General features: G+C 36.7%; 1 protein-coding gene across 3 annotated transcripts in view; it reads left to right on the top strand.

Annotated features, from left to right (window-relative positions):
• The window catches only part of LOC145686524 (venom protease-like), a 70048-nt gene that overhangs the window by 20068 nt on the left and 24601 nt on the right, over positions 1-25379 (top strand). The window contains exons 1-3 of one of the 3 annotated variants that reach the window (XM_081759914.1): positions 3110-3234; positions 4976-5085; positions 25186-25292. In XM_081759914.1, coding sequence (XP_081616040.1) covers positions 3228-3234; positions 4976-5085; positions 25186-25292 — 224 coding nt within the window. In that variant the 5' untranslated portion in view covers positions 3110-3227. Of the gene's footprint in view, positions 1-3109; positions 3235-4975; positions 5086-25185; positions 25293-25379 lie in introns of those variants that run through there. The other 2 variants (XM_081759912.1, XM_081759913.1) reach the window with 2 other exon arrangements.

Here is a 25379-nt window from a genome sequence, read left to right on the forward strand (position 1 = left end):
TATTCAATTATACTATTTAATTGAAATTCATCGTAATTTGGCACATGGCAAACAACAGTGTGGTAATTGAAGTTGAAGAAGGAGGGAAATTCCCATTCACCTCTGAACACTTTCCAGGAACCTCGTTCTCTTTCGCTTTCCAGACGGGAGAGGGAACTTGGTAATGGTATCAAACCTTCATGTGTAATTACAAAAATTAAATTTATAAACAAATAAGAAATCATCAGTTTATCAGGCTTTAATTGATAATTTATTCACAAAATTCCCTATCGAAGGCGTGGTAGATGAAGTTTCTGTTCTACATGGGTCGACATTGCCAACTGACATGGTCGATATGGAAAAGATGTTGTATGGTGATAAAGAGATGATACTTCTTGCTGAGTATTTCAAAATTGACCAAGAAAAATCGTTATCAGACTTGAGTCTAACAAGTAGATTGTCGATGAGAAGTTGCAGAAATCGGGTAGAAGTATTATCAATTTCCACGACAGAGTGCAAACGGGGATTTCTCCTTATGAATTTACAGATGACATATTAGGAATAGACTAAGTGCTCAAACATTGTCTAACTTGTTGCTCATCAATGTTAATGACCCACCGCTAGACAAGCTCGAAATAGACGAGCTAGTTATTTCTTGGCTGAAGGATGGACATCATTCCACTGCCGATGATTTACCGCCAAAAAGTTACCAACACGAAATAAATCCGATTTCAGATTTGTTTTAAGGTGGAAAATTACGAGTTATGGAAAATGTATACTTGTATTACTAATGGCTTATTTTGTTATTCAACTTTGTACCTAATTTTTAGTGTCTCTTCTTTGCTTTAGGTAAACTACTTTGAATAAATATTCATAATAATTGCAATTATGCATATTTGTAAGTTAAATTTAACGTGGTGTTTTAGTGATTACACAAATTACAATTTTGAGCATACTTTATGGAAATGCTCTCACATAGGGTACCCGAGCACCTTTATACCCTATGAACAACTGATTTTTCAAGTCTTTTGTGAGAAAAATACTGTGAACTGAGAAACCATAACTTTTCCATATTGTACAGGGGTATTTTCCTGCGAATAGAAGTTTCTTGTGGAATGCGTTCAGAAATTAACACTAGCAAGAATACTCTCTTAGTACAAGTATATTTTAGGCACACACTAATTTCCCCCCACCTCGAACTGTTTCAATTTCCTCACTGACCAACACTTTACCATTTTATATCGTAAAGGTCAGATCCACCGTTATTGTGAGTGGTTTTTGAGCGATTGACTAGAAATTCAAACTCCGATTAGTGACAATTTCACAGTCTTGTTTTATTACAAGTGTAAACTCTTTAGTCAGTTCAGAAGAGTCCGTGGATCGTGTTCAGAGTTGATGAAGATGGATTTTGGTGTATCAGAGTAGGTCAAAGTGGATGAGAGTGGTTCATGGTGGGTGGTGGGTCAGAGTGGGTCAACGTGGGTGGTGGGTCACGGTGGGTGGTGGGTCATGGTGGGTGGTGGGTCAGTGGGTCGTGGGTCACGGTGGGTGGTGGGTCAGTGGGTCGTGGGTCAAGTTTTCATTGACCCACGCCAACTCTGGTTACTGGTGCTTTATTTCAGAAGAAGGAAAAGTGAAATTAATACCTCCAAAATTAATTTTGAACAAATCGTCAACAAATTGACGCTAGTGTTAGTATGCCAAATTTACAAGCACTTTGTTTATGAGTTTCTGATATAGAAAAGTAGGACGTCAAACCTGAATTATCATTTCATGTATATAGTAGTTTTTTTTTTTTTTTTTTTTTTTTGCATGTGAGTATATAGTTTGTTTTGTTTTTAATACAAAATAAATTCATATTTTATACTTTCCCAAACAGATATATAATTTGTGTTATTTCTAATACTTTTGAATTTTAATCTTGTTTATGATAGTTCACTTTATTCTAGCGAGTATTTACTAGTTCTAAACTAAGTGATCTCATTTTCTCTAGTTATGAAATTACTGATAGGCCTAGTTGTCAGAAATGCGTAATTCAAACATATGTATGAAAATGAAAATGCAAGCATTGAAAGGACACCTAACGCACCATTTTGATTTTCTACAACGATAAATTACTTACTACGTGGTTTCTAATATGAAACGTTGCAAATGTGCCAGCATAGTAAATATTTAAAGGTCCATTATTGTTAAATGAAGCAAATATTCATAATCTAATTACGATTAATATATCCCAATTTCTCGTTGTCCAAGTTATCTTACATAATGGTAATTATACCTACGTATAGATTAAAAGTCAAGAATAGTGCAAACATTCAATTAAATTAGTTTCGAGATTTCAACTTCTAACATATTTATTATTACTACTTTGTAAGATGAAATATTTTCTATTGGGAAGTGCACATACTTCATACTCTGCCTGTAAGGGAACGAGACACAACCTTTTGCTCGAATCTAGCAGATTACTTACAAATGATTGCCCCCTATGCTTTGTGCGTTTTCATTTCTATAGACACTGCAGACAAATTGCTTCATTTTGTTTCTGCAATAGTAACAAAGAAATCAGGACAAGTTGCATTGAATAGCACAAGAATGTAGAAAGAAACGTTTTTAATGTCTTTAATACAAGAATAATGCATACCTAATATTTTAAGGTGTTTACTCAGTTAAATTTCAACAAAATTTCATCGTTTCGTGTCAGAAACATACTTACATTGTATAACCTTGTATACCATAGGGACTTTAAAAAGTCTAGTTACTACTCAATTCACTATGCCATTATGTATATAAAGATTATTCAGCTAATTTTATTTGTGCCCATTAAGGAAAATTATGTGATGATGTTCCTACCCGGACAATTTTACTATAGGAGAAATCAATTTGATTGGCATTACACTTCATTCTTATTTTCGGAGCGATAAAAATCAGAGAATAAATACAACTCAAGTTTATTTTATAAAGTGGTTAATATTCGTTTTAAATTTCACGTCCAAGGCTGAACAAGTACTTACGGATTCATCCATTACGTATCTCAGATAAATAATTTATTAATATTACAATGAATATCTTTTTTCCTAAACTTTTGAAGATTATATGCGGTGCTTAGTGTTAAACATGTTAATTCTTGCAGTATGTGCTGGTGGCTTGTTTCCAAGCGATCCTCTTAAGTCTACACCCAACCCGTTCTCAGACTTCTTTAGTATTGCTGCTGTCGGTGGTGTGAACGTGAAATCCTCTAGGTTTTCGCCATGGATGGTAAGTGATTTGGTATTTTTGATAAAGGAGAAGAAATGCGAGGGATTTTGTTAATAATACAACAACGAAATTTCCTTGGTGTAGGAAATTTACTTTTTGTCTTAGGATTTTACTTCGTCATTCAGCACGAAAGTATTATGAAATGTGGACCTTCGGTCTAATACGGACTTCGAGCCACATGAATCTCCATTAGGAATCCAACTGTCCCGCATCGAAAATGGTGATACTAACCATTTAACTATGAATCCCTAAGATGTAAATACTTACCGGTCACAGTGATTGGGGTTCTGATTTTATCTTAAAATTCTTCACAGAAATTGTACATAGATTAAAACACAATAACCGATTCCAATAACCGTATTAAACGGACCTTACGTTTCGTAAATTCAATATTCTACATTTGATTTTTACATTGTAAGCAGTGGAATAATCATTCTTAATGCGAATCGCTTTGTAGCTTAGTTGACCAGATCTTAGATCAGGAAATATTTAATACTAGCAATGAGGTGACTTTAGGACAATAAGCCTCTGAGTATAGAGCTAAAGGTTCCTGTAACTAGAGGATGTAGCTCCTGACTCACCATTCCTTAATTTGATAGGGTACCGCTTCCTACGTATCAATTTTCGACAGGGATGAGTTGGCCCACTCCCTTAAAAATTGGGAACTGCTAAAAATTGAAATTTGTTATCAGGTGTCTAATACTAGGATAAGTACCTCTGAAAGTACAGGGATCCATCCTGTACTTTTATATGGACAGAAAATTCCCAAAGAATAATTTGAGAAGTTGGAATGTTTTGACACATCCTTTAATTTGAGAACTGTTATGCTGCTTATTGTCAAGTATATGTTTTGACGGATATTTACAACAACGAAATTCCCACCCTGTGTGAAACGGACACCAATAAGATGAAACTGCGTCAGTACAAAGCGTCTAATTCCACGAGCAATTTATAGCTAACATCCGGGTACAGCGAGAAGCGAGATTTCTGCTATTCGCTTTAACGACTTCCCAATGAAGAGTTCTGGTTCAATTCAACAAGTTACTGACACGTGGGCTTATGAAAGACAGTCTTTCTTCTCAAAAGTTACGCACATTTTTTGGTTTCTGGTAAACTTATCATCTTGAGTGGAATAAAATGTACGTTATTCAGTTGCTAAGAAGCTTTATGCAATGGAAGGTCTGCAAGTGATTACAAAGAGTGCTGCTCCTCACATTGGAGACAGAACACAATCGGTGTTGGATGAGCTGATTCTGTTATAGATAATTGAACACTTTAAACTCGTCTATATGGAAGTATGTTAACTTATGTGTGCCTACAACATCGGAGGTACTAGAAAACTATATAAAAATTGAGAAATGTGATTTACAATCGAGAAATACATGATTAAATTTCGAAAGTATACCACTCTACCACACAGCAAATACTATGTAATCGAGTTGTAAGTTTTGGAAACGGTATACTTAGTTGAGAAACACAATATAATAGCAATGATGTCATATGTTTTTAAGTCTATAATAACTTTTTAAAATAATAAACTTCTCGAATTTTTTGGACGTCGATAATAATGGCTGGGGACGTTCCTTCGCGTCCGTCCTGAACACACATTGTTTAGGATAGAAAAATATTCTCGTACCAAATACATTTCCACGTCAAACAGTATGTATTTATGCTTTTATTCTAAATTTAAATCTGTTTTGTGTAAATGGAAAATTTAGAAACCAATACTTGATCTTTGCAGTATGTGTTGGTTACAGATTCCCTATCAATGTGAGTGTAAACCTCCCCGACGGTGTGTTTGCTGCTATCGGTGGAATTAGTGTGAAGACTGCTCGAAATAATCCATGGATGGTAAGTTCATCGCTTTTGCCCACTAACACGATGCATACACCGTAACAACCATAAATGATTGCTATAATTTAACTTCTACGGACCAAAGAATTTCTATTTAAGTGTTGCTCAATGGGAAGCTAATAGCAAGCTTTACTGCTTCCAATTGGAAATTCGAGCAGATTAGATAGTGGAATTCAGATTATATTGTAAAACTCTGTCCCATATAGGATGTAGGTAGAGTGAGGTAATAAACAGAGTGTCCGGAATCGACTCCCACTACCGGCCTTTTATTATAAAATTCCATTAATTAACAGTATTTTACAAAATACTACAAATATATTTTCTCTATACTTGTGAGGTTAGAAACAGGTAGTCTTTGACCAAGATGTCTCACACAGGATCTCCACAAAGCCCCGTAGCAAGCTAGGTAGGGTGGCGAAGGATTTCCCAAAGCTCCGTGGCAAGCAGTGAGGGAGTTAGTGATTGCAGAAAGCCCCGAAGCAGGCTAAGCCAGGTAAAAGGAAAAGCATAGAGTCCCGAAGCAGACTAGAGGCTTGAGGTTAGGTTACTCCTAATGTTCCGAAGCAAACAATAGGAGGGACACCAGCGAACTGGTATTGATCCGCTGTCGGTCGCCGAATTTATATATCCCCAGACGGCAGTGGCGCTGCTGCTCCGATGTCGTCGTCATCTGCTTCCTGGGAGGAGCCAAAAGTCCGTCGTCTGCGGGTTGTACTGGATCCACGTGGTGCATACTATCTTCTCATAAAACCACGTGGTAGTGTTTATAAACATAAGCGTAACGTGTTGTTTGTACACAATACCACGTGAGATACTACACCCCCTGACTTGTTTAAAAAATAAGCCGAAGGGTTATTTTTCTTCTTGTGGGGATAGAAACACTAAGGGACCACACAAAAATCACTAAAAGCACTGATAATACTATACACACTTAAAAAATGCACTATTCGAAGCACTCTTAAGGCAGTGGAAGAAAGCACTAAACAGTTATTCCCTAAACACAGGCAGGATCGGTGTACATTAAATTAAAAGTGTCACTTCATTTCCCTTGAGGAAGGTCTGTTTTAATCTTTGGCATTAGTTTATTAATATATGTATATTAACTCACTAATGGTGAAGTGTTGAAGTGTGTGTAATAGTTTGTCCGTTAGAAGTAAGAATACTGTTAAGTGTGCCCATTTGAATTGGTGGAGATATATCTAGACGGAGCCGTTTAGATGTTTTCTTTTTTTTTGGTTCCGAGCGAAGACGGCGATATGGCAGGTATGAGATAAAAAGAGATGCAAATACTAGAAAAGTTGAGATTATCACAGGAATATCAAAATGATTTATATTGGAAAGTTCGTGGTGCGAGCGGCGTGATTACTTGGTACCCTGTATAAGGTGTAAGGTTTCTAAAATACTTGCACTAAACATACATATTTAAATAACCGAATCCTTTTCAAATGTGGAAGTGCAATATCAGCATTCTTTCATTCAGTGAAGAATAATGAATCAGTTTTTGGTAAATAACGGAGAAGAGGAAGTGTTTCTGTCGCAAAGAAAAGTTATTTTCCAACTGAAAGTTTGTCTTCGTGTTTCTTCTTTCGAATGATGAGTACTGTTCTCTTTTTAAAAGTAAAAAATGATAATGATTAAAATGTTTTATGCTACACAATATCCGTAGCCAATTGAGTTGTGTTTATTTTCTTATCCTGTTCTTTTCTTTTCGTGCTGCCAATTGAAAGAAGAGAAATATTTAAAAGATGAGTTGTAAAGGTCAGATCCTATCGTATATCTTTCGTCTTGCTCTCCGCCTCGTCTAAATAGAGAATTTCTCACAGCATTTTGAGCCACTAAAAGATAATTCAGCCATCTGATTGGCAAGTTTACTAAATTCCAATAAACTACTGGCGTTCGTAGTGTTAGATGTGCTTAGCGCAGGGGGATCGGGTGGGGCTTTGTGTAGTGTTAACTTGAAAGGGAGGATTTGAAGGTACTTGAGTTTGAGAGGCACCCTGTAGCTGTGGTGCGGAAGCTAAGGAAATGCTGGAGCAGGATGTTGATAATGATGCCAATTGGGTATCTGATTGCATGATGGGCAAGTTGATTGTTAGTGATATTTGGGGAAGGAGGCGCTAGCAACTGTCGAAGAATTTAAACTGCTAACAGATGGATTCTGGTCACAAAGTGAATAAATCGCTTACTGTAATTCTACATAATCACGCTTTTTCATAAGATTATGTGCTTTTTTCAAGTTATGTAAATGTAACTGCAAAGTCTGTACTGTAGTAAATGTTTGCAATGCTATCTTTTGTAAGAAATTTTTCTTTAAACCCAAAAATAAATAGTTTATTTCTTGTTCTTCAGTGGCTTGAGGCATAACTCGACGAATGACTTTTAATTTTCTTTAAAAAATATGCGTCAATGGGTTCGTTTTCCTCTTGCTGAATCTGAAAAATTTCAAATTCTGCTCGCTATGCCGGCAATTTTGGCCCACTTAAATCCGTTAGTTTGGCTTTTAATTGATCTTAACTAAGTGCGTCCAATTGGTTTTGTGCTTTCAATTGCAATACCAAATCAAGAGCCACGTTCTAAAGATACATGGGTAGCAGTTTCTTCTTTTTCTTGGCATTCCTGGAATGCAATAGCGCAAGGTGGTCAAATAACACAGAAAACCTATCCGGATCTTCTCTAACGTGTCCAGAGTACTTAGTAAGGTGAAGGATATTATAAGAAGGGCGGGAATTCTGTTCCATCTTTGCACTGTCTCCCGGAAAAGTGTTTTTCCCTGATCTGGTATGAGGCATACATAAAATATAGTCACGTCCGAGTCACTAAGTTCACAGATAAGAAAATCACATACCTATGAATTGGAAAAAGTTCACTTCCGATTAATAAAAATACCGTCCGGTAGGGGAGTATTCAGATAAAAACTGAGTGGGTCAAAGACTCGACCATGTAAAACTCTGTCACATATAGGATGTAGGTAGAACGAGATAATAAAAAGAGTGTCCGGAATCGACTCCCACTACCGGCTTTTTATTATAAAAATCCACTAATTAACAATATTTTACAAAAGTACTACAAAGATATTTTCTCTATACTTGTGAGGTTAGAAATAGGTAGTCTCTGACCGAGAGTTCGCAGACAGGATCTACATAAATTCCCGTAGCAGGCTAGGCAGAGTGGCGAAGGATTTTCCAAAGCTCCATGGCAAGCAGTGAGGGGGTTGGTGATTATAGAGCCCCGAAGCAGGCTAGGCAGAGTGGCGAAGGTTCCCCCAAAGCTCCGTCCCAACCAGTGAGTGGGTTAGTGATTGCAGAGCCCCGAAGCAGGCTAAGCCTGGTGAAAGGAAAAGCCTAGGGTCCGAAGCAGAGTAGAGGCTTGGGGTTAGGTTACTCCTAATGTTCCGAAGCAAACAATAGGAGGGACAACAGCGAACTGATATTGGTCCGGTGTCGACTGCCAAATTTATAGATCCCCACACGGCGATGGCGCTGCTGCTCCGATGTCGTCGTCTGCTTCCTGGGAGGAGAAAGAAGTCCGTCGTCTGCTGGTTGCAGTGGATCCACGTGGTGCGTAGTATCTTCTTGTAAAACCATGTGATAGCGTTTATAAACATAAGCGTAAAGTGTTATTTGTACACAATACCTCGTGGGATATTACAATATTATAATAAAAGGTTTTATTTAAATGCAAATTGTCATGCATAATAAAATCGAGGGCAGAAGTTTCTTTTAAAAAAGAAAATGGGAGAAAATTCATCTTTCTCTTGGCAATTTCATCCCCAATAAATAAATAGCATTGGAAAACCTCGAAGAAAATCAATCATCATGTTTTATGATGCTCGAATACATTTTAATGTGAACGTTAAATATGTATTTTAAAAAGAATATGGTTCAATTCATCCATTTTCTAAGCTCCTTAGAATCCCAAGCAATATAGCTCATTTAAATTTACTGGAAAGATTCATTTTGAATAGTAATGGTCTAATATATTTTTCTTAAGAGGGGATGATTGTCCTTAGCTAATTTCAAAACCAAATAATGAGTACAAATGGAAAGTTTCAAGAAAGCACGTACCAAATTTCATGAAAATTTGGCAACTTTTAGAAAAATAATTTTTAAAAGTATTGTTCTTGTTGGGGTGATTTTTTTTTTTTGCATTCAGTAATTACTCTACTCTAAACAAGATCTCTACTAGGAATTAAAGTAAATTCTATGTTTAATGAGAGTCATTCTTAATTTTTCGTTAAGATGACAGTGGCTTCACCCTTTTGCCCTTGAGAGTTTTCCACCTCAAGAAAAGAGACATATCTGTAAGCCTCAAAGAATGTTCAGGCCATTAGTAGCTTTAAAGTAATATATCAAGAAAAAGGTTTATCCAGACGATAAGAGGTGAATTAATTTCTTTCCTGTTGACTGATTCTAAAACTAAAACATTAAAAATAACTTTTATATTTTGAAGGAAACGCCAACCTTTGTACGCTTCGTAGAAAGAAAAAAGAGAGAGAAGTCTTATATCCACAGTGCCCATGGCTATTTCGAACTGTCTACCATAGAAGACGCATTAGTACTATTACCTCCTTATTTTTAACTGACTACACTTACTAGCAATAGACCCATATTTTGTAAATCTCAAAGATAGCGAACACCGAGTTCCATTATAATCGAACAAAGTTATTGGGAAATAAATAAACTCAGAACTCGAATGCAAGTCGTATTGATAATTTCGAGAAAAACGTTTTTTTCTACGGTAACACTAAAATTCCACATATAGAGGCACACCAAATTCAATTAAAGTCGGATAACGTTGTTGAGGAACACAACATACTGAATTTAGAGGCCTAACTTCTCTTGTGTGAGTTAATGTGCGAGCGAGGATCAAGTGTTGCAAAACGCATTTGTGAGCAAAACACACGTACTGCATTTAGAGGGTTGACGAAAATTTTCACTTTCAGAGGGCAGCTTGCTTTTTGAACCTCATCTTATCATGCTTTCTTTCACCTTCATCCTCATTTGGGCTTCGGCTCTTGGCTACACTATTACGATGAATGACTCTGGCAAAACCACTGAACAAATGAATCTTGGCAGACATTCGGGCTTACCATCTGTATCTCCTTCAATACCCAGCACTTCAATAGCACAACCATCCACTTGCACTCGGCATTTTTTGGGGGGCCGTGAACCGATCAACGTATCTCGAGATAGACACCCATCAAGCCAATCTACGCAATCCGCGAAACGCATACGGTCTCGCTCACCTATAACATCAATGGATATCGAGGTTGAACGACAAAATACAGGTGTACTTTCTGCAGTGTCTCCAAGTATTTCATCAAATCATACGCCTCTATTTCATTTCATCCTTACTGATTTTAACGCTAAGTATTCGAACCCAAAAATGATTTTTCTGCAAATTGCTAAGTATGTTCCTCGGGTACGACACACCCTAGCTCAAATCGTCAAAACCAAAAATGACTATATATTAAAATCTAACGATCCAAATTTTGGTATCACAGTTGGTAATGAAGCTTCTTACGAAATTTTTGGTAAGAACGCTAAACTCACGAAGTTCACGATCAAGCGAATGAAACAACAGCCACCTCCTAGAAAACCACTGTTTCTGTCGGTTGTTATTAGGGGTCTCTCCCCCGATCTAACTGACACAGAAATTCAGGAGGAATTAGCACAAGAAGGGATTTCAGTGGATAAATGCATTCGCATTCGCAATAATAATGGTCCAACATATATGGTACGCATTTTGTCGCAGCGGCAAGATACCATTGACTATCTTCTCAGATTTGGCACACCCATCTATAAGAAAATCCATCGCGTCGAACCATCTAAAACGCAGGATCCGCTTCCAATTCGTTGCGAAAAGTGTCGTTGTACAATGACCATACTACGGCCAATTGTCGTAATCAACCCAAATGTGGCTACTGCTCCGGACTCCATGATACCAAAACATGCCCTAACTTAAAGGGACCCCCTAAATGCAATACATGTGGCAGTGGGCTTCATCCTACATATAGCTATCGTTGTACGGCTAAACCGCCACCTATGCCTGAAAATCCGGAACTAACTGTTCCATTAAAAACAGCAGACAAAACTACACCACCTACGCAATCACTATTACCTCCGTTAACAGTCGAAGATCTTATATACTATGTTAGTCTGGTGTTACAAAACATTTTTCCTTTTCAGAGAGCTCACATTATTCAACATATCATTTCTGTCGCCAAATCTATTTTTAATATTAATCTTCATGCAACTTATTCTAATAATTATGTGCATTTTCACATTGGAACCCTGGAAACCGCTGTTTAAAACAATCTACACCGTCTTCTTCAAAATGGGGATTAACTTTCTTTTTGTCAATATTCGATCCTTTTCTCAACATAGACTGTTACTTGAATCTTTATTAATGGAAGAACATATTAGTGTTTTTGCTTTAAATGAAACCGCCTTAATACCGAGTATCTTGCTCGTATTCCTGGATACCAACTGCAACGATGCGACTTTCAAGATCAAGCTCAACGGGCCCAAGGGGGAGTAGCAATAGGATATTTCCCAAAGTATCCAGTTCGAGCCTATACTCCACAAGCTTTAGGTAATCTCCTGGAATACCTATTATTCACTATATACTTTCCATCGATCGTTATTAACTTCAGTACAATCTATATTAGACCACGTCAGCGTATCCCATTCGAATATTTTCGATATATAGCTACCAACTTTCGAAATATCACCATGGCGGAAATTAATTTCCACAGTCGTACTAAGCGCGGAAAAACCGACTTTCAGGAATACATAAGTAACAATCTTCAGCTCCATCTTCATGTTCTTCCTGCACACACCAGATATATCAGTCAAACTACACCGGATGTCGTCATCACCTCTATGAATCTCCTTAATAACTGTCAGCTTTCAATACTAGACTCATCATCCAATAAAATTAACGTTCACTCGGGCACAACCCCCACGCCCTGTACTGGCACCTCGTCGAGTTCCGAGGTTTGATAAGGCGAATTGGCCTCATTTCCAGGAAGATCTAGAGCACTCTCTCTCTACCATAACACTTCCAACTTCTGAAACTGAACTTGCTTCTTGTCTTACTGCTATTACTACAGCAATTCAAACCAGTGCCCAGCAGCATATTCCGATGCAGCAAGTACATCCCCACAAACCGACCCTACCACCGAGATATCTTCCACTCATACAGAAAGCCCGACAACATCTTCGGGAATATTATCGAACTGGGAATGACTCATGTCTTCGTCAGTATCGCCAATGGCAACGAGCTGTTCATAGCTATCTTGTTGCATATAAACGCCGCAATTGGATTAAAACTTGCAACACCGTATCCGAGGAAGCACATCCATGTCGTTACTGGAAGCGATTTCATCAACTTACTGGCAAGAATACCACAATAACCTAAGCGCTAGTTGTAGATGACATTCCTCTGTTTTCCGATGACGAAAAAGCAAACGCCTTTGCTACACAGCTCCAGACCGTTTTTACGCTAACAGCGGCTTCTAAACGCTCTGAACGGAAATACCTGTCTTGCATTCCTGCTTTACAACCTTCAACAAATCATGTCATTGATCCTGAGTATCCACTTTCTGCACGCATTACTACCGATGAAATCCATTCTACACTAAAACGGAAGAAAAATGCAGCACCTGGGATTGATACCATCTCTTATCGACACATAAAAGAAGCTCCATACTCATTCCTGCTAACTCGGGCAACAATATATAATTTCATACTTCAAACTGGTTTCTATCCTCCTGATTGGAAAGTCTCAAAAATTGCTATGTTTCATAAACCAAATAAACCTGTCCATTCTGTTTGTTCATACAGACCAATCCAACTTAATCTGTTCTCAGCAAAATCCTGGGAAAATCCTTGTCTGTCGCCTTCATAAATATCTTGAAAATACTGGTCTATTACCTATTCATGAAGCAGGATTTCGGCCTAGATTCTCCATCCATGACCAACTGTTTCGTCTCAGTACCATAATTACAAATCAATTTAACAAAGGCTTTTCATCCTGCCTCATTCTAATGGATTTAGAAAAGGCTGTTGATAAAGTTTGGCTCTATGGGCTAATTCAAAAACTGCAGTCATTCAAACTTCCCGTTTGCTATCCAAGGGTAATCTACTCCTTCATTACAAATCGCATTGCGTATGTCCCAGTTGGTAACATACTCTCTTGGCCTATTTTTCCACTTACTGGAGTTCTCCAGGGCTCTGCACTCAGTCCATTATTATATATTCTTTACGCTTCAGACATTCCTTCAGTGTCACGAAATGTTTTCACATTCCAATATGCTGACGATACATCTGTTCTTGCATTTGGCAACACTGTCCAGCAAATTAGTCTTGCTCTACAAACAACTCTCGAAAATTTCATCAAGTGGTGCCAGAGATGGCATCTGACTATTAACAATGACAAAACACAAGCGCTGGTTTTCCTACCATCTAACAGGCGTTCTAGGGTTTACCGAAACCCCACACTCTTACGAGTAACTGTTGATGGGTACATTGTACGCCCTACCAACACTGCTACCTACTTGGGCGTCGTCTTCGGTTCCAAACTGACTTGGAATGCCTATTTGCAAAAACTAAGAACTAAGACTACTATTCGTTTAAATCTTTTAAGTCGTCTCACAGGCACCACTTGGGGCCTCCAACCCGATGTTCTACTCCATACTTACAAGATGTTTCTTCGAGCTATATTCACTTTCGGACATACTGCCTGGTGCCATGCGTCTGCTTCGTTCTACGAAAAACTTTGTATATTGGAGCGTCATGCTATTCGACTAGCTCACCGACTGAAACTGTCATATCCTACGTGGCTCACGTATGAGTACATCAACTTTCCAAAGCTCACAGAACATCTTGCACAACTCCGTATTCGGTACATCACTTCTCGCATTGAAACGGACCATCCGCTATTTCTGAACATTCTTCAGTCTGATGCTGTTACTGATGCCGCATACCGCTACAAGCATTCTCCTTTAAATGTACTCATTTCCTTGTATGTCCATTATGCAAATCTCCCAGAGGACGAACGTGACATCTATGCCATTTATATCATTCATGATCATATTCTTCATGTTTTTCCATCTTAGCACAGATATACTCATAACTAACAAGGGCTTTCCCCTGTGATCATTAGTCCCGAGTCACCCCGGGACAGAAGATTTAACCTGCATCTGTCTGACTAATTGCTATTTGTTTGTGATGTGTTGGCACTTCATCTCATCTTTCATCTTCATTATCTTACATTTTCACTCACTTCTAATACTATCTCGCATTATATATATATATATATATATATATATATATATATATATATATATATATATATATATATATGTTTGATATTCTTGCACATTTGCAGCTAAGTATTCTTCACTTCATATTTCGCTATTCACACGAGACCCTTTATTTATCATTTTCTTGCCTTATTTAAGTTATATATACATTATTATGTATGCACACTTGGCACATTGATTGCACTGCTTCTTTTCTGTAATTTATAATAAAGATGACTAATAAATAAATAAAGAACAATAAAATGATGATAAAACTCCTTTCCAAAACTGATGCCCAAAAATCACTGTTAATTATCAAACTTCCCTTAGACCATCCCATTCTTTTCAAAATTAATTTTGTATAGAAAATCATTTGCCAAAGAGAGGGCGTAACCCTCTGAGAGTCTGGAGAAGTATATAATTTCCCGAATCATATTATCTGTCTTGAGGAACAAGCACTGTTTATTTATCACACCACTAACAAGGGCTTCCCAATGTTTTCTCATTAGTCTTGAGCCACCCCAAGACAGAAGACTAGCCTGCATTCGTCATACTTACAAATTTAATTGTTTTGTGTTGTGATGTCAAGTGCACTGCATTCATCATCACCACTCGACTGTCGTTCTTCCAATTCGACCTTATTTGAATTCCACTATTGCTTTATATATTTGTACATTCATTTCGTCGTATTCGTAGTACCTTCACTGTTCTTAATCATTTCACTTCATTATATATTTCATATATATTAGTTAGTTATATTTATCTTGACTTCATTATACATTTCTTATATATTAGTTAGTTATATTTATCTTTCCTATGATACTTTTTCTTTATATTTATGTTTTCTCTTAACTATTCAATATATATGTTGTTGTAATATATTAGTTTCTTTGATATTTATTAATTATTAATTACCAGTATATTTCTCTACAGCTCAATGCCCAAGTATAAGTAAAATAAAGGCACAATTGATGCAAACACACCCCATGCCAAGAGAGAGGGCGAAACCCTCTAGTGGCAGATTAATCTCATCTTCTGCTTTTGAAACAATAAAGATGTTCCCCCAACCTGCCTCCCTCAAAAAAAAAAAAAAAAAAAAAGAGGAACAGTCCACAGTTTTATGGTCGCCTCCAAATCCTAGAGCACCATGCGTTACGTATTGCCTATTCGCAACCTCAACGAACCCCAAACGCGGAAGTGTATCAGCATACATCAATGCCTCTTCCATTGGATCATCTATATCAGTGTTCGAAGTGGGAAAAAAGTAGAGGTGGTATGTTTTATTATGATTTTGACTGGACATCCCGGCTATCTAAATGTTGAAATGTAGTGAGGGTATGTTGCATTGCATTTCTATGTATATAATGACTGAAAAGCATTGGAGGGCTTCTCTGTAGTAACGGGAGGGGGGGGGTATGGAGAGACTTTGATCCCCTGCCAACAACTTTCTGAAAAAAAAAACTTATGTATATTATAGAGAATTATACACGAAAATGCTCAAAAACCGAGTGAGGATATTAACAATTTCCTGCGGGAAAACTCCAGGTCCCTCACCAACTGTGGCGTTTTCTAAACCCCAGGAAGGTCCACCCCTAAGCAAACAACCCCTAAATCCGCCCATGCTCAAAACACGACATTTATATGCATTAAGGCAAGAAGACACACACACACACTCACACACACACACATACATACATACATACATAACAAAGAAAACAATTCAATATAGCACATCAAAATATAAACTAGGTAAACTTGTTTGAAGACACCTCATTTTAAAAACAAAAAGTAAGAAAAAGAAAACTAAAATGTCGGTGTTATCAACTCAGAAATTATTTCTACATAACAAAAACATCCTTTTACGTTGGAAGCTATTCGTCAATTACTGTGTACAAAAATGGATTTATTAAACGTATTTAGCATCTACTTTCCAGTGACGGTATGTTTTAATCATTGAAAAACCAGAGACGGTATGCCTTTATCACTGAAAAACCAGAGGCGGTATGGCATACCACCGCATACCACCTCACTTCGACCACTGATTTATATCGTCTACGAACCCGTTACATTACGCATCACATAGTTGCATTTCATCCTATTATTGCCGAACTGTTGGATCAGACTCCTGTTATCCCCCGTTATGGTTATCCTCTTTTGAACCATCTTCTTGCAATATATGAAAAAGAAACCAATTCAGATGACCATAAACCCGAGAGTCGAATCTATCATAGCTATCCGTATACATATAGCAAATGGTTTTGTCTTCATCCTAGCTTTCCATTGCCTGTTCTCCCGGAGCTTATCTCGCCCTAAGCGACCCAAAATCCCATGCCTAACACAGTTTATTGTCGTGACCGACAATCCTCACCATCTGTTCTCTCTCTTTCTTTATATATATACACACTAAAGCCTGTTTACCACCCATATATATAATGTCATTCTTTCAAACTTCACTCTGACCACAGAGAGGATGTCACCTTCGGCCCGCCCATTTTCTGATCTTAATGAAAGACACAGTTTTAAAAAAAAAAAAAATAAAAAAATGTTGAACAGACAAACACACAAAACAAATGCATGTTGTTTTGATAATTTCAAGCCGAATATTTTTTTTCGTGAATGCACAGTGCATTCACACTAAAGTCTCAAAGATGCTCACACCAAATTTCATAAAAATTGGATAATGTTATAGGGGAACAGAGAGGCACACGACAAAAACATATGTCGTGTTGAAAATTTCGAGGAAAATATTTTTCTTGGGCGAACAATACGTTTACACTAATAAAGTTTTTCGAATTGAATTTCAAATTACTAACTGGTGTAGAAATCGTCAATAATTATACACTGGTTAGAGATGCTTAGAAGTAGAAGAAATTTACATGTATCCACACAAATATAATAAACATTTTAAAACTCAGCCAATTAATATTTAATCCAAGAAATATAGCTAAACCAAGTATCACCATAACCATAAATTAAATGAGTGGAATAAATCACCAACCAAAAGACGCTGGGCAAATTGTTTCTTTTCTTGGAAATCTAACGATTGATTTTTAATTGTGAAATGAACTATAATATTAAAAATTATATTGAAACTTAGTGTTTCATATTAAGCTACTAATATACGCATTGACTACTTATTCTTCACTGTAACAGGGACTTCAATGAAGTTTTATTAGTACGGGACGAAAGTTTACCACCTCCTCTTTCATAGAAACCTTAAATGTACTATTCTGTCAATATATTCTTTATTTAATTATATTATTTATTTAATTATATATATTTGCTAACTATTTACTAAACAATTGCTAAATAATTTACTAATTTGCTTCCAATAGTCCATTGTTTCATGTACGAAATTTCAACTTTCTTTAAATGAATTTCGAAAAAGTGTTCATGGTTAATGATTCATGATTGCAATTCTAAGTTTACGCTGGATAAGTATTTCAACAAAAGCCAATGGATATAAATGCTTTGAATCGTATCTCCTAATTTGGCATTGCTCATCTCACCACAGCTGAAGGTATTCCTATAAAGAAGATAGCTCGAAATAATACCAGTCTGGTAAGTTTTCAAACTAGCAGTCTAGTAAAGTCTAACACGCATACTAGCAGTGTAAATGCACATGGCTCTGCGAACAGCTACGCTTTGTACGATTCAGTTTAATTAGTATTTATTGTAGATACAAAATTATTAATGCCATTGTATAGATTATTCAAGGAACTGTAACTGTTGATCATCTTTAGCTCGTAATCTCGTACGACTCACATGTTCCATATTCTTTCTGTCTATCTTCTAAATTATTGAAGCCTTTCCATTTAATAATAAAATTCTAAATTTTAAATAGAGACATATCATATAGATTACAAATAAATTAATCGCTTTTCTAGATAGCACTCAAAACCATTAGTAGCGAAGAAAGATCTAAATGGTCGGTAAGCTTCATCAGACATTACGGTGACCATCGACACCCTATTTTCTGTTGACATGGTAACTGACTATTTAATAACTACTTGTTAACCCGTCCGTATTTTACGTTCATTTGCCCAGAAAAGTGAATAACTTATTCAACAGTTTACCTACTCCATTTTCCATAGATATGATATCAGAAGCAGCATAGAATATTTAGCAACTTTGTGGAAAGAGTAGTTCATATGCGAACAAAGTGTTATATGGTAAATCCGTTGATGCACTTGAAGTGCCCGATTTATTATTAAATGGGAAACCAGCCTTTGCAACGGAACAAATAAATGGACTAAGATCGAACATACGGTGCCCCAAACTTCGAACATGTTTAGAAAATAGACTGAGGTGTTCAGTCAGTGAGGAAGCACTGTACTGTTGAACAGGGTCGTGTGAAAATGCAGCAAGGACAAGATACAATTATTGCGATTGATCTTTAAGAATTGAAAATGGGTCATTGTTCACATCTAACCGCGAAATATAGCAACAGTGCATTTGGTCCAGGAGTGGTAAATGAATGCATTACACTTACACGGCATTGCTTTGCTAAATTTTGTGTCGGTGACTCTACATTCTATAATGCTACTAATCAACAACATATTTTGACGGAATCTGCAGGAACACGGTAGGAAAGAGACCCTTGGAGAAGTGTTCGTGTAATTGTAGATGAGGGTACAACGTGAGTTGACACTGTTCATCGAGGAATGCTCTAGAGGTATGCAATTCTTCGAATGTACGGAAAATCTGGAATGGTTCCCTTTGTTGGATTGTCACAGGTGAGGAAATATGGATCTGCTACAGCAATCATAAATGGTCAGATTAGTAGTTGAATCATGATCAATGCCCAGTACGGTTTCCAAAACCACCATCCACGATAGAAGGTGTTGTTGGTGATATGGTGGCCTATAGGGGTTGATTCTTCGTGTCTTTTTCGTTGAGGATGAAACCATCACTGCGGATCATTACAGTGTTGAATCCAAATGATCAACGTGAACGCAAATATCCAACAGACCCGTGTCCTTATCTTGACGACAGTTCACACCTATATGCCACTCAAAGGACAGTCCAGTCTACAATGAGTTGCAGCATGAAAACCCTTCTTCACCTACCGTTTCTCTTAAGGTGTATATCAGTGACTAAAATCTCTTCTGACACTTCGATCATTTATTAGCAAGTAAAACTTTATTGATGATCACAGATTCCAGACGTCTTTTGTCACGGAATCGAATCATTGGCTGAACGATTGATTTGTGTTGTGGCTTAAGACTGGTTTGCTTAACCAGATTTTGTAGCTTCTTTTTGTGCTTTAGAAACTAAAACACGTCAGTCGAACATTTCAGTCATACCAATCCAAGATGAATAATGTTCCGAAGTGTTTGGATCATAAGGCCCTTTATAGTACATGTTCTAAGTTACCTACATTATTAATAATACACAAATTCAATCAACATTGATATTCTAATCGCAAAATGGTAGTGCTAGTATCCTGGCCAACTACTTCGAGTTACATCTTTTGGAACTTTCTCAGGAATTTACGAATTTGCTCACAGTCTTGGGTGACCAATTGCCTGTCAGAATACGAACGATTGAACTCCACCACACATTTCTCGACAATTCCGGCCATTAACTGCTAGAACAACCAGCATATGTTTCTTCTTAGTTGTAGAAAGGTATGACAATTAAAGAGTAGCCTACATTATAATTTAATATTTCTAGAACACTGAGGTGTTACATTAAGTGATAATACGCAGTAGATCTTTTACTGTGTATATTTATTCTACTTGTACATATGCCAGTAATGATGTTCCTATGATGCGATTGAAATATCTATTTTAAAATAACAGTGTTTTTATAATACAAAATATTATGAATTTCATATTTTAAAGTTAAATACAGTTTGAACGGTTTCTAAAATATTAATGTAATGTTAACACCAACAACTTCTAAACATATTGTACTTTTCATCCATTCTTAAAAGTCATAAAACACTTGTTTTATAAAATCAATCACTCTTATGTTAAACCGTAGAACAACATAGCCTCTGACAAATCTAATTTTCCGTTAGCTTACTTAGTTTGCCAATGCACATTATTGATTCCATTTTTTCGTAGCGAAGGACAACTATTCGTCAACAGAGGATTTTAGAGGCACACGCAAAATTGGATTAGTGGGAGGTGAGGACAGCGTCGAAGTAACTATAGAAGTATCTATTCACTTGTATAGTTACTCCCTCCGATTCTATCTGACATATCAGTATTACCAGTGAAATTCTGATCTAGTTAGTACTTACAAATCTAGCCACTCTAACTATGTTATTCTAGGCTGATTAGATCGCTATTCATTTGACACATCTATCATAAAGTTTTGAACTTAAGTTAGTATCCAAATCTTTTCCCGTTACACAAAACACTAGTTAACAAAGGTTTTGTTACATAAACGGAAATACCTGTTCTTAAAGGAACTTTTTGCGCTGAATTCGAATATGCACTCGGTGTTTCTCCATCACGTACGATTTTCCCGTAATAGATGGATTTTCGGGAAAATCCCTCAAAAATTTCCCTTTTCGTTTATTTTACACCCCAAGATCTTGTCCCCTTGCATATACTAACATAGAAATTATACCTAAGTATACTTTGATTCATATTTAACAAACCCTCCAAGTTTCGTAATAATCGCTTTATTCTTTCTAGAGAAATAAATATGTTTGTATGTATACTGTGTGTACTGTTTATTGCACCTTATAGTAATGCTTTCAGATCTCTTAAGTTGAGGTAAAACGTTTTGCTTTATTACCACAAACACATATATAAAATATAATACAATATAATTTACAAGTGTGACAATTTACAATAAACAATAATACAAATGTACCAAAAGGTCATGAAAAGACAATCAAAACTATCACAATATATGAAACTTCCATTGGGTTACAAAAACGTACACTACTTCCTTCTTTTCTAAGAAATGTTGCATTCTCTAACAAGACCCCAACAATAGTCCCCCATCATTGAAGGATCCCATCGTCCCTGGTACCTTTTCTCCATTGCCATTATATCTTGGTGAAATCTTTCCCCCTGTTCGTCGCTGAGAGCACCTAGGTTAGCAGGAAAGAAGCTGAGGTGGGAGTGCAAAAAGTGGATTTTTAAAGACATCCTACAACCCAACTCTTTGTATTTCTGTATCATGTCCTGTACGATTTCTGTGTAACTCTCAGCTTTGTTATTGCCCAAAAAGTTGCGCACAACACACTTAAATGCTGTCCAGGCAGCTAGCTCAGCACTGTTTAACTTGCTGTCAAAGCTATCATCAAGCATTAATTTCCTAATTTGGGGACCAATAAACACTCCCGCTGAAATCTTAGCATCACTCAGGTTAGGGAACTTATCTCGCAAATACTTGAAACCTTCACCAGATGTGTCCATGGCTTTGACAAAGTTTTTCATAAGTCCTAACTTGATATGAAGTGGCGGTAGTAATATCTTATTAGGATCTACCAAAGGAGCGTATTTGACGTTGCATTCTCCAGGTACGTAATTCACTCTAGGTTCCCATTCCTTCACTTCATAATGTTTGTCATCAGCTCGGCTATCCCATAAACATAAAAAACATTGGTACTTCGTGTAACCGCACTGCAGTCCTAATAAAATACCAACTACCTTGAGATCACAACATATTTGCCAACAATGATCCTTGTAATTTATAAGATTTAGCAAAGTTGACATGGTGTCATAGGATTCCTTAATCTTCACTGAGTGCGCAAGTTGTATAGAAGGTTTTTTTTTATTTCCATTATGTAAAAGGACAGCTTTAAGGCTGACCTTTGACGCGTCGATAAATAACCTCCATTCTTCTGGAACGCAAGGAATTCCTAGCTCCGCCATCAACCCATTTATATCCGTACATACGCACACATTATCTTGCATTGAGAAATAGCTTGAAAATTGAACATGCCTTTTCCTGTACACTGATATGTTCGTTTCTGCATCCAATAAGTTCTACTGCTGGAGCCTTGATCCCAGAAGTTCCGCCTCTTGTTTTGTCAGGTGCAAATCACGGACTAGGTCATTAAGTTCACATTGCCGGATGAAATGTGGCTCGCGAACACAGTCAGGGATGAACGTTGGATCCTTGGATGTACATGTTGATGTCGATGGTTCATCAAGGTCATGATCATCATCAGAGTCTTTTGGTCATATCTCTTCCCAGTTGGTAGGGGGCTCGGGAAGTGGAAGTTCATCCCCGTGCGGAATAGGTCTAATTGCGGATTTAACGTTGGGATAACTTATTGTGTATTTGCTTTTTTTAGAATGTCCCTTAACTACTGTGAGACAAAAATAACAATCATCCAGATGGTTGGTGGGTTCTCTCCACACCATTGGTACAGCAAATTTCTTGAACCTCCGTTTCCCTTTGGCCCATGCAAGTAAAGTGACGTAGCACGACGCACAAATTATGTTGGGTGCCCAAGTTTTGTCCTGATCTCCCACACGACATCCGAAATATATATAATATGCTAGTTTCACCGATGGCGTAATGGATCCACACTGTCCTTTAACTACAAACTGGCCACACACATAACAAAAACTATTTGGTGAGTTAACACACGAACGCCGTCCTCTTGACGCCATTGTACTAATCACAAACTAAACTTCTGGTCTTAATTGGGTATAATGCCGTTAAGATCAAACATGAAAGCACTCTTAGCAGCAAAGACAACTTTGAAAGTGAAGTAGTGTTAAACCACACGTCAATATAAAAATGTACAAAACTCCCTCACCAGGTGTCAAGAACACAAGAAAGAAAGAAATGCGCGGGGGGAGGGGGGAAACGATACCGTAGTGGAAAATTCAGACTGCATTAGTTCATTTTTGTCAACAATGAGTCTGTATTCCATTCTTTCTTTCTTTTGCATTCTGTTACATTTAATAACAAATATTGATAACCATTTCATGAACAAAACGAAAAAACTTGGAGAATTGTATATATATGTATTAAGATATACATATACTGTACGTTTAAAAAAAATATACGTTGGAAGTACATTCTATTTTTATACACGTTTCTAATTTACAGAGAGCAATACAAGTGTGTTGTTGACTATTGTAAATATTCATTTTTATGTCTGTGTTTGTAGTAATAAAGCAAATCGTTTTTACCCCAACTCAGGAGATCTGAAAGCATTACTATCAGGTGCAATAAACAGTGCACACAGTATACATACAAATATATTTATTTCTCTAGAAAGAACAAAGCGATTTTTACGAAACTTTTAGGGTTTATTAAATATAAATCAAGGTATACTTAGGTATAATTTCTATATGTGTAAGGGGACAGGAGCTAGGGGAATAAAATATCTGAAAAAGGGAAATTTTTGAGGGAATTTCCTGAAAATCCCTCTGTTACGGGAAAACTGTACGTGATGGAGAGAAACCGAGTGCATATTCGATTCAGCGCAAAAAGTTCCTTTAAGATCAGGTGATTTTTCTCATGTAACAAACAAAAAGTTTAAATTTGTTAACTAGTGAAATTAGTAGCTACTAAATGCACCTCAACCCAATTACAGCTGGTAACAAGGGCGCCCATGTTGTGGTTTCCAAGGGGAGGCAAGTAAGTAAATAGTTTTAAATTTTGCTGTAACTAATGTAAAAATTCTATTGGATTTTCGATATTCTGAAGTACAATTTCCTCTAGGGGGCGGGCGCCCCACCTTGCCCCTTCTGATGGGCGCCCTTGGCTCGTAATATGTCCTGTGGACAAAGAAATTTGATCACACATTAAAGATTGATCATATTTTCGGATCCTTACTACTAATAATGAGAATGTTTGATGCTAATGAGGTGTCATTGATATACATGTAGGAGAAGCGAACCTACTAAGCCTGAGATCAATTATAACAATAAGGGATTGTTATACCGTGAGGGGTCTTAACACTGCTTACTTATGGGTCAATATATAGGCTATCCGAAATGGAACCATCCAATAATATGGAGAATAAGACAAAACTTATAAAAGTGATGAGATCTGCAGCCATTATGAATAGAACTACTGTATATTATATTCATGGGCTTCAAGAGCAAATCAACGATAAAACATGATATCTCATACAGAGATTTAAAAGTATCAACTCACAATTTTACATTTATTTGATGAAAGATCGAATAATTATGCTAGAGTTTTCAAGCTGTATGGAAAACTTTTTATTTCACTAAGTTACTCAAAACGCACAGTCACGCACACATGTAAAAATGTAGAAACTAAGCTGTAGCTACATCGACCATACATTTTCATGTTTTTCTTCATAAGCACTTTCCCTAGTTGTTTCTTTTGGAAGTGTCAAGTGTCACTAAATTACAATAAATCCTTGTATTAAACGTGCATTTATTTCTTCACATTTTACACCATAATGGTTGCTTCTATTATTTTTAATTTAGTGTTCCCTGATAATGCCATCATACTAACAATGATTATTTATATTACATAATTCTCATATAAGTTGTCATTCCTAGATAAATACAGAGCACATCAACCTTAGGTACAGAAAGAAGTGTCACATTATTTTTAGTGAACTTTAGGTTGATTTACATGAAAATGGATGTTGATAGCATACTCAGTTAAAATATATGCGAGAACTAAGCAGGAAAAAAAAATATGACCGAAATTTAAAGTTGCAAAAATTACAGTAACTCTTTTATTTCAAACTTTCGTTGACACAATCTGGCTCAATTTATTGGCTCAGAAAATTTTGTTCAAAACATTTAACATCACATACCTGGCCGAATGGCTGATCTTAATTATTCAGTAAGTTATTGATATTTATTTGCTATTTGTAGGTTGCACTGGGAGACAGAAACAGTGATGGAGAAGTGGAGTGGTTTTGTGGAGGGTCTTTGATAACTGCAAGACATGTTTTAACGGCAGCTCATTGCGTAGTAAAAAGGTGAGTATTAATATATATTTTTTTTAAATGTACAGGGTATTGTTGGAATATAAAAGGGCACAAAGTGCTTGTTAAATGGACATTGGC

The sequence above is a fragment of the Thermobia domestica genome, chromosome 5 (genome assembly GCF_964235325.1).
Source record: "Thermobia domestica chromosome 5, izTheDome1.hap1.1, whole genome shotgun sequence".
NCBI lineage: Eukaryota > Metazoa > Arthropoda > Insecta > Zygentoma > Lepismatidae > Thermobia > Thermobia domestica.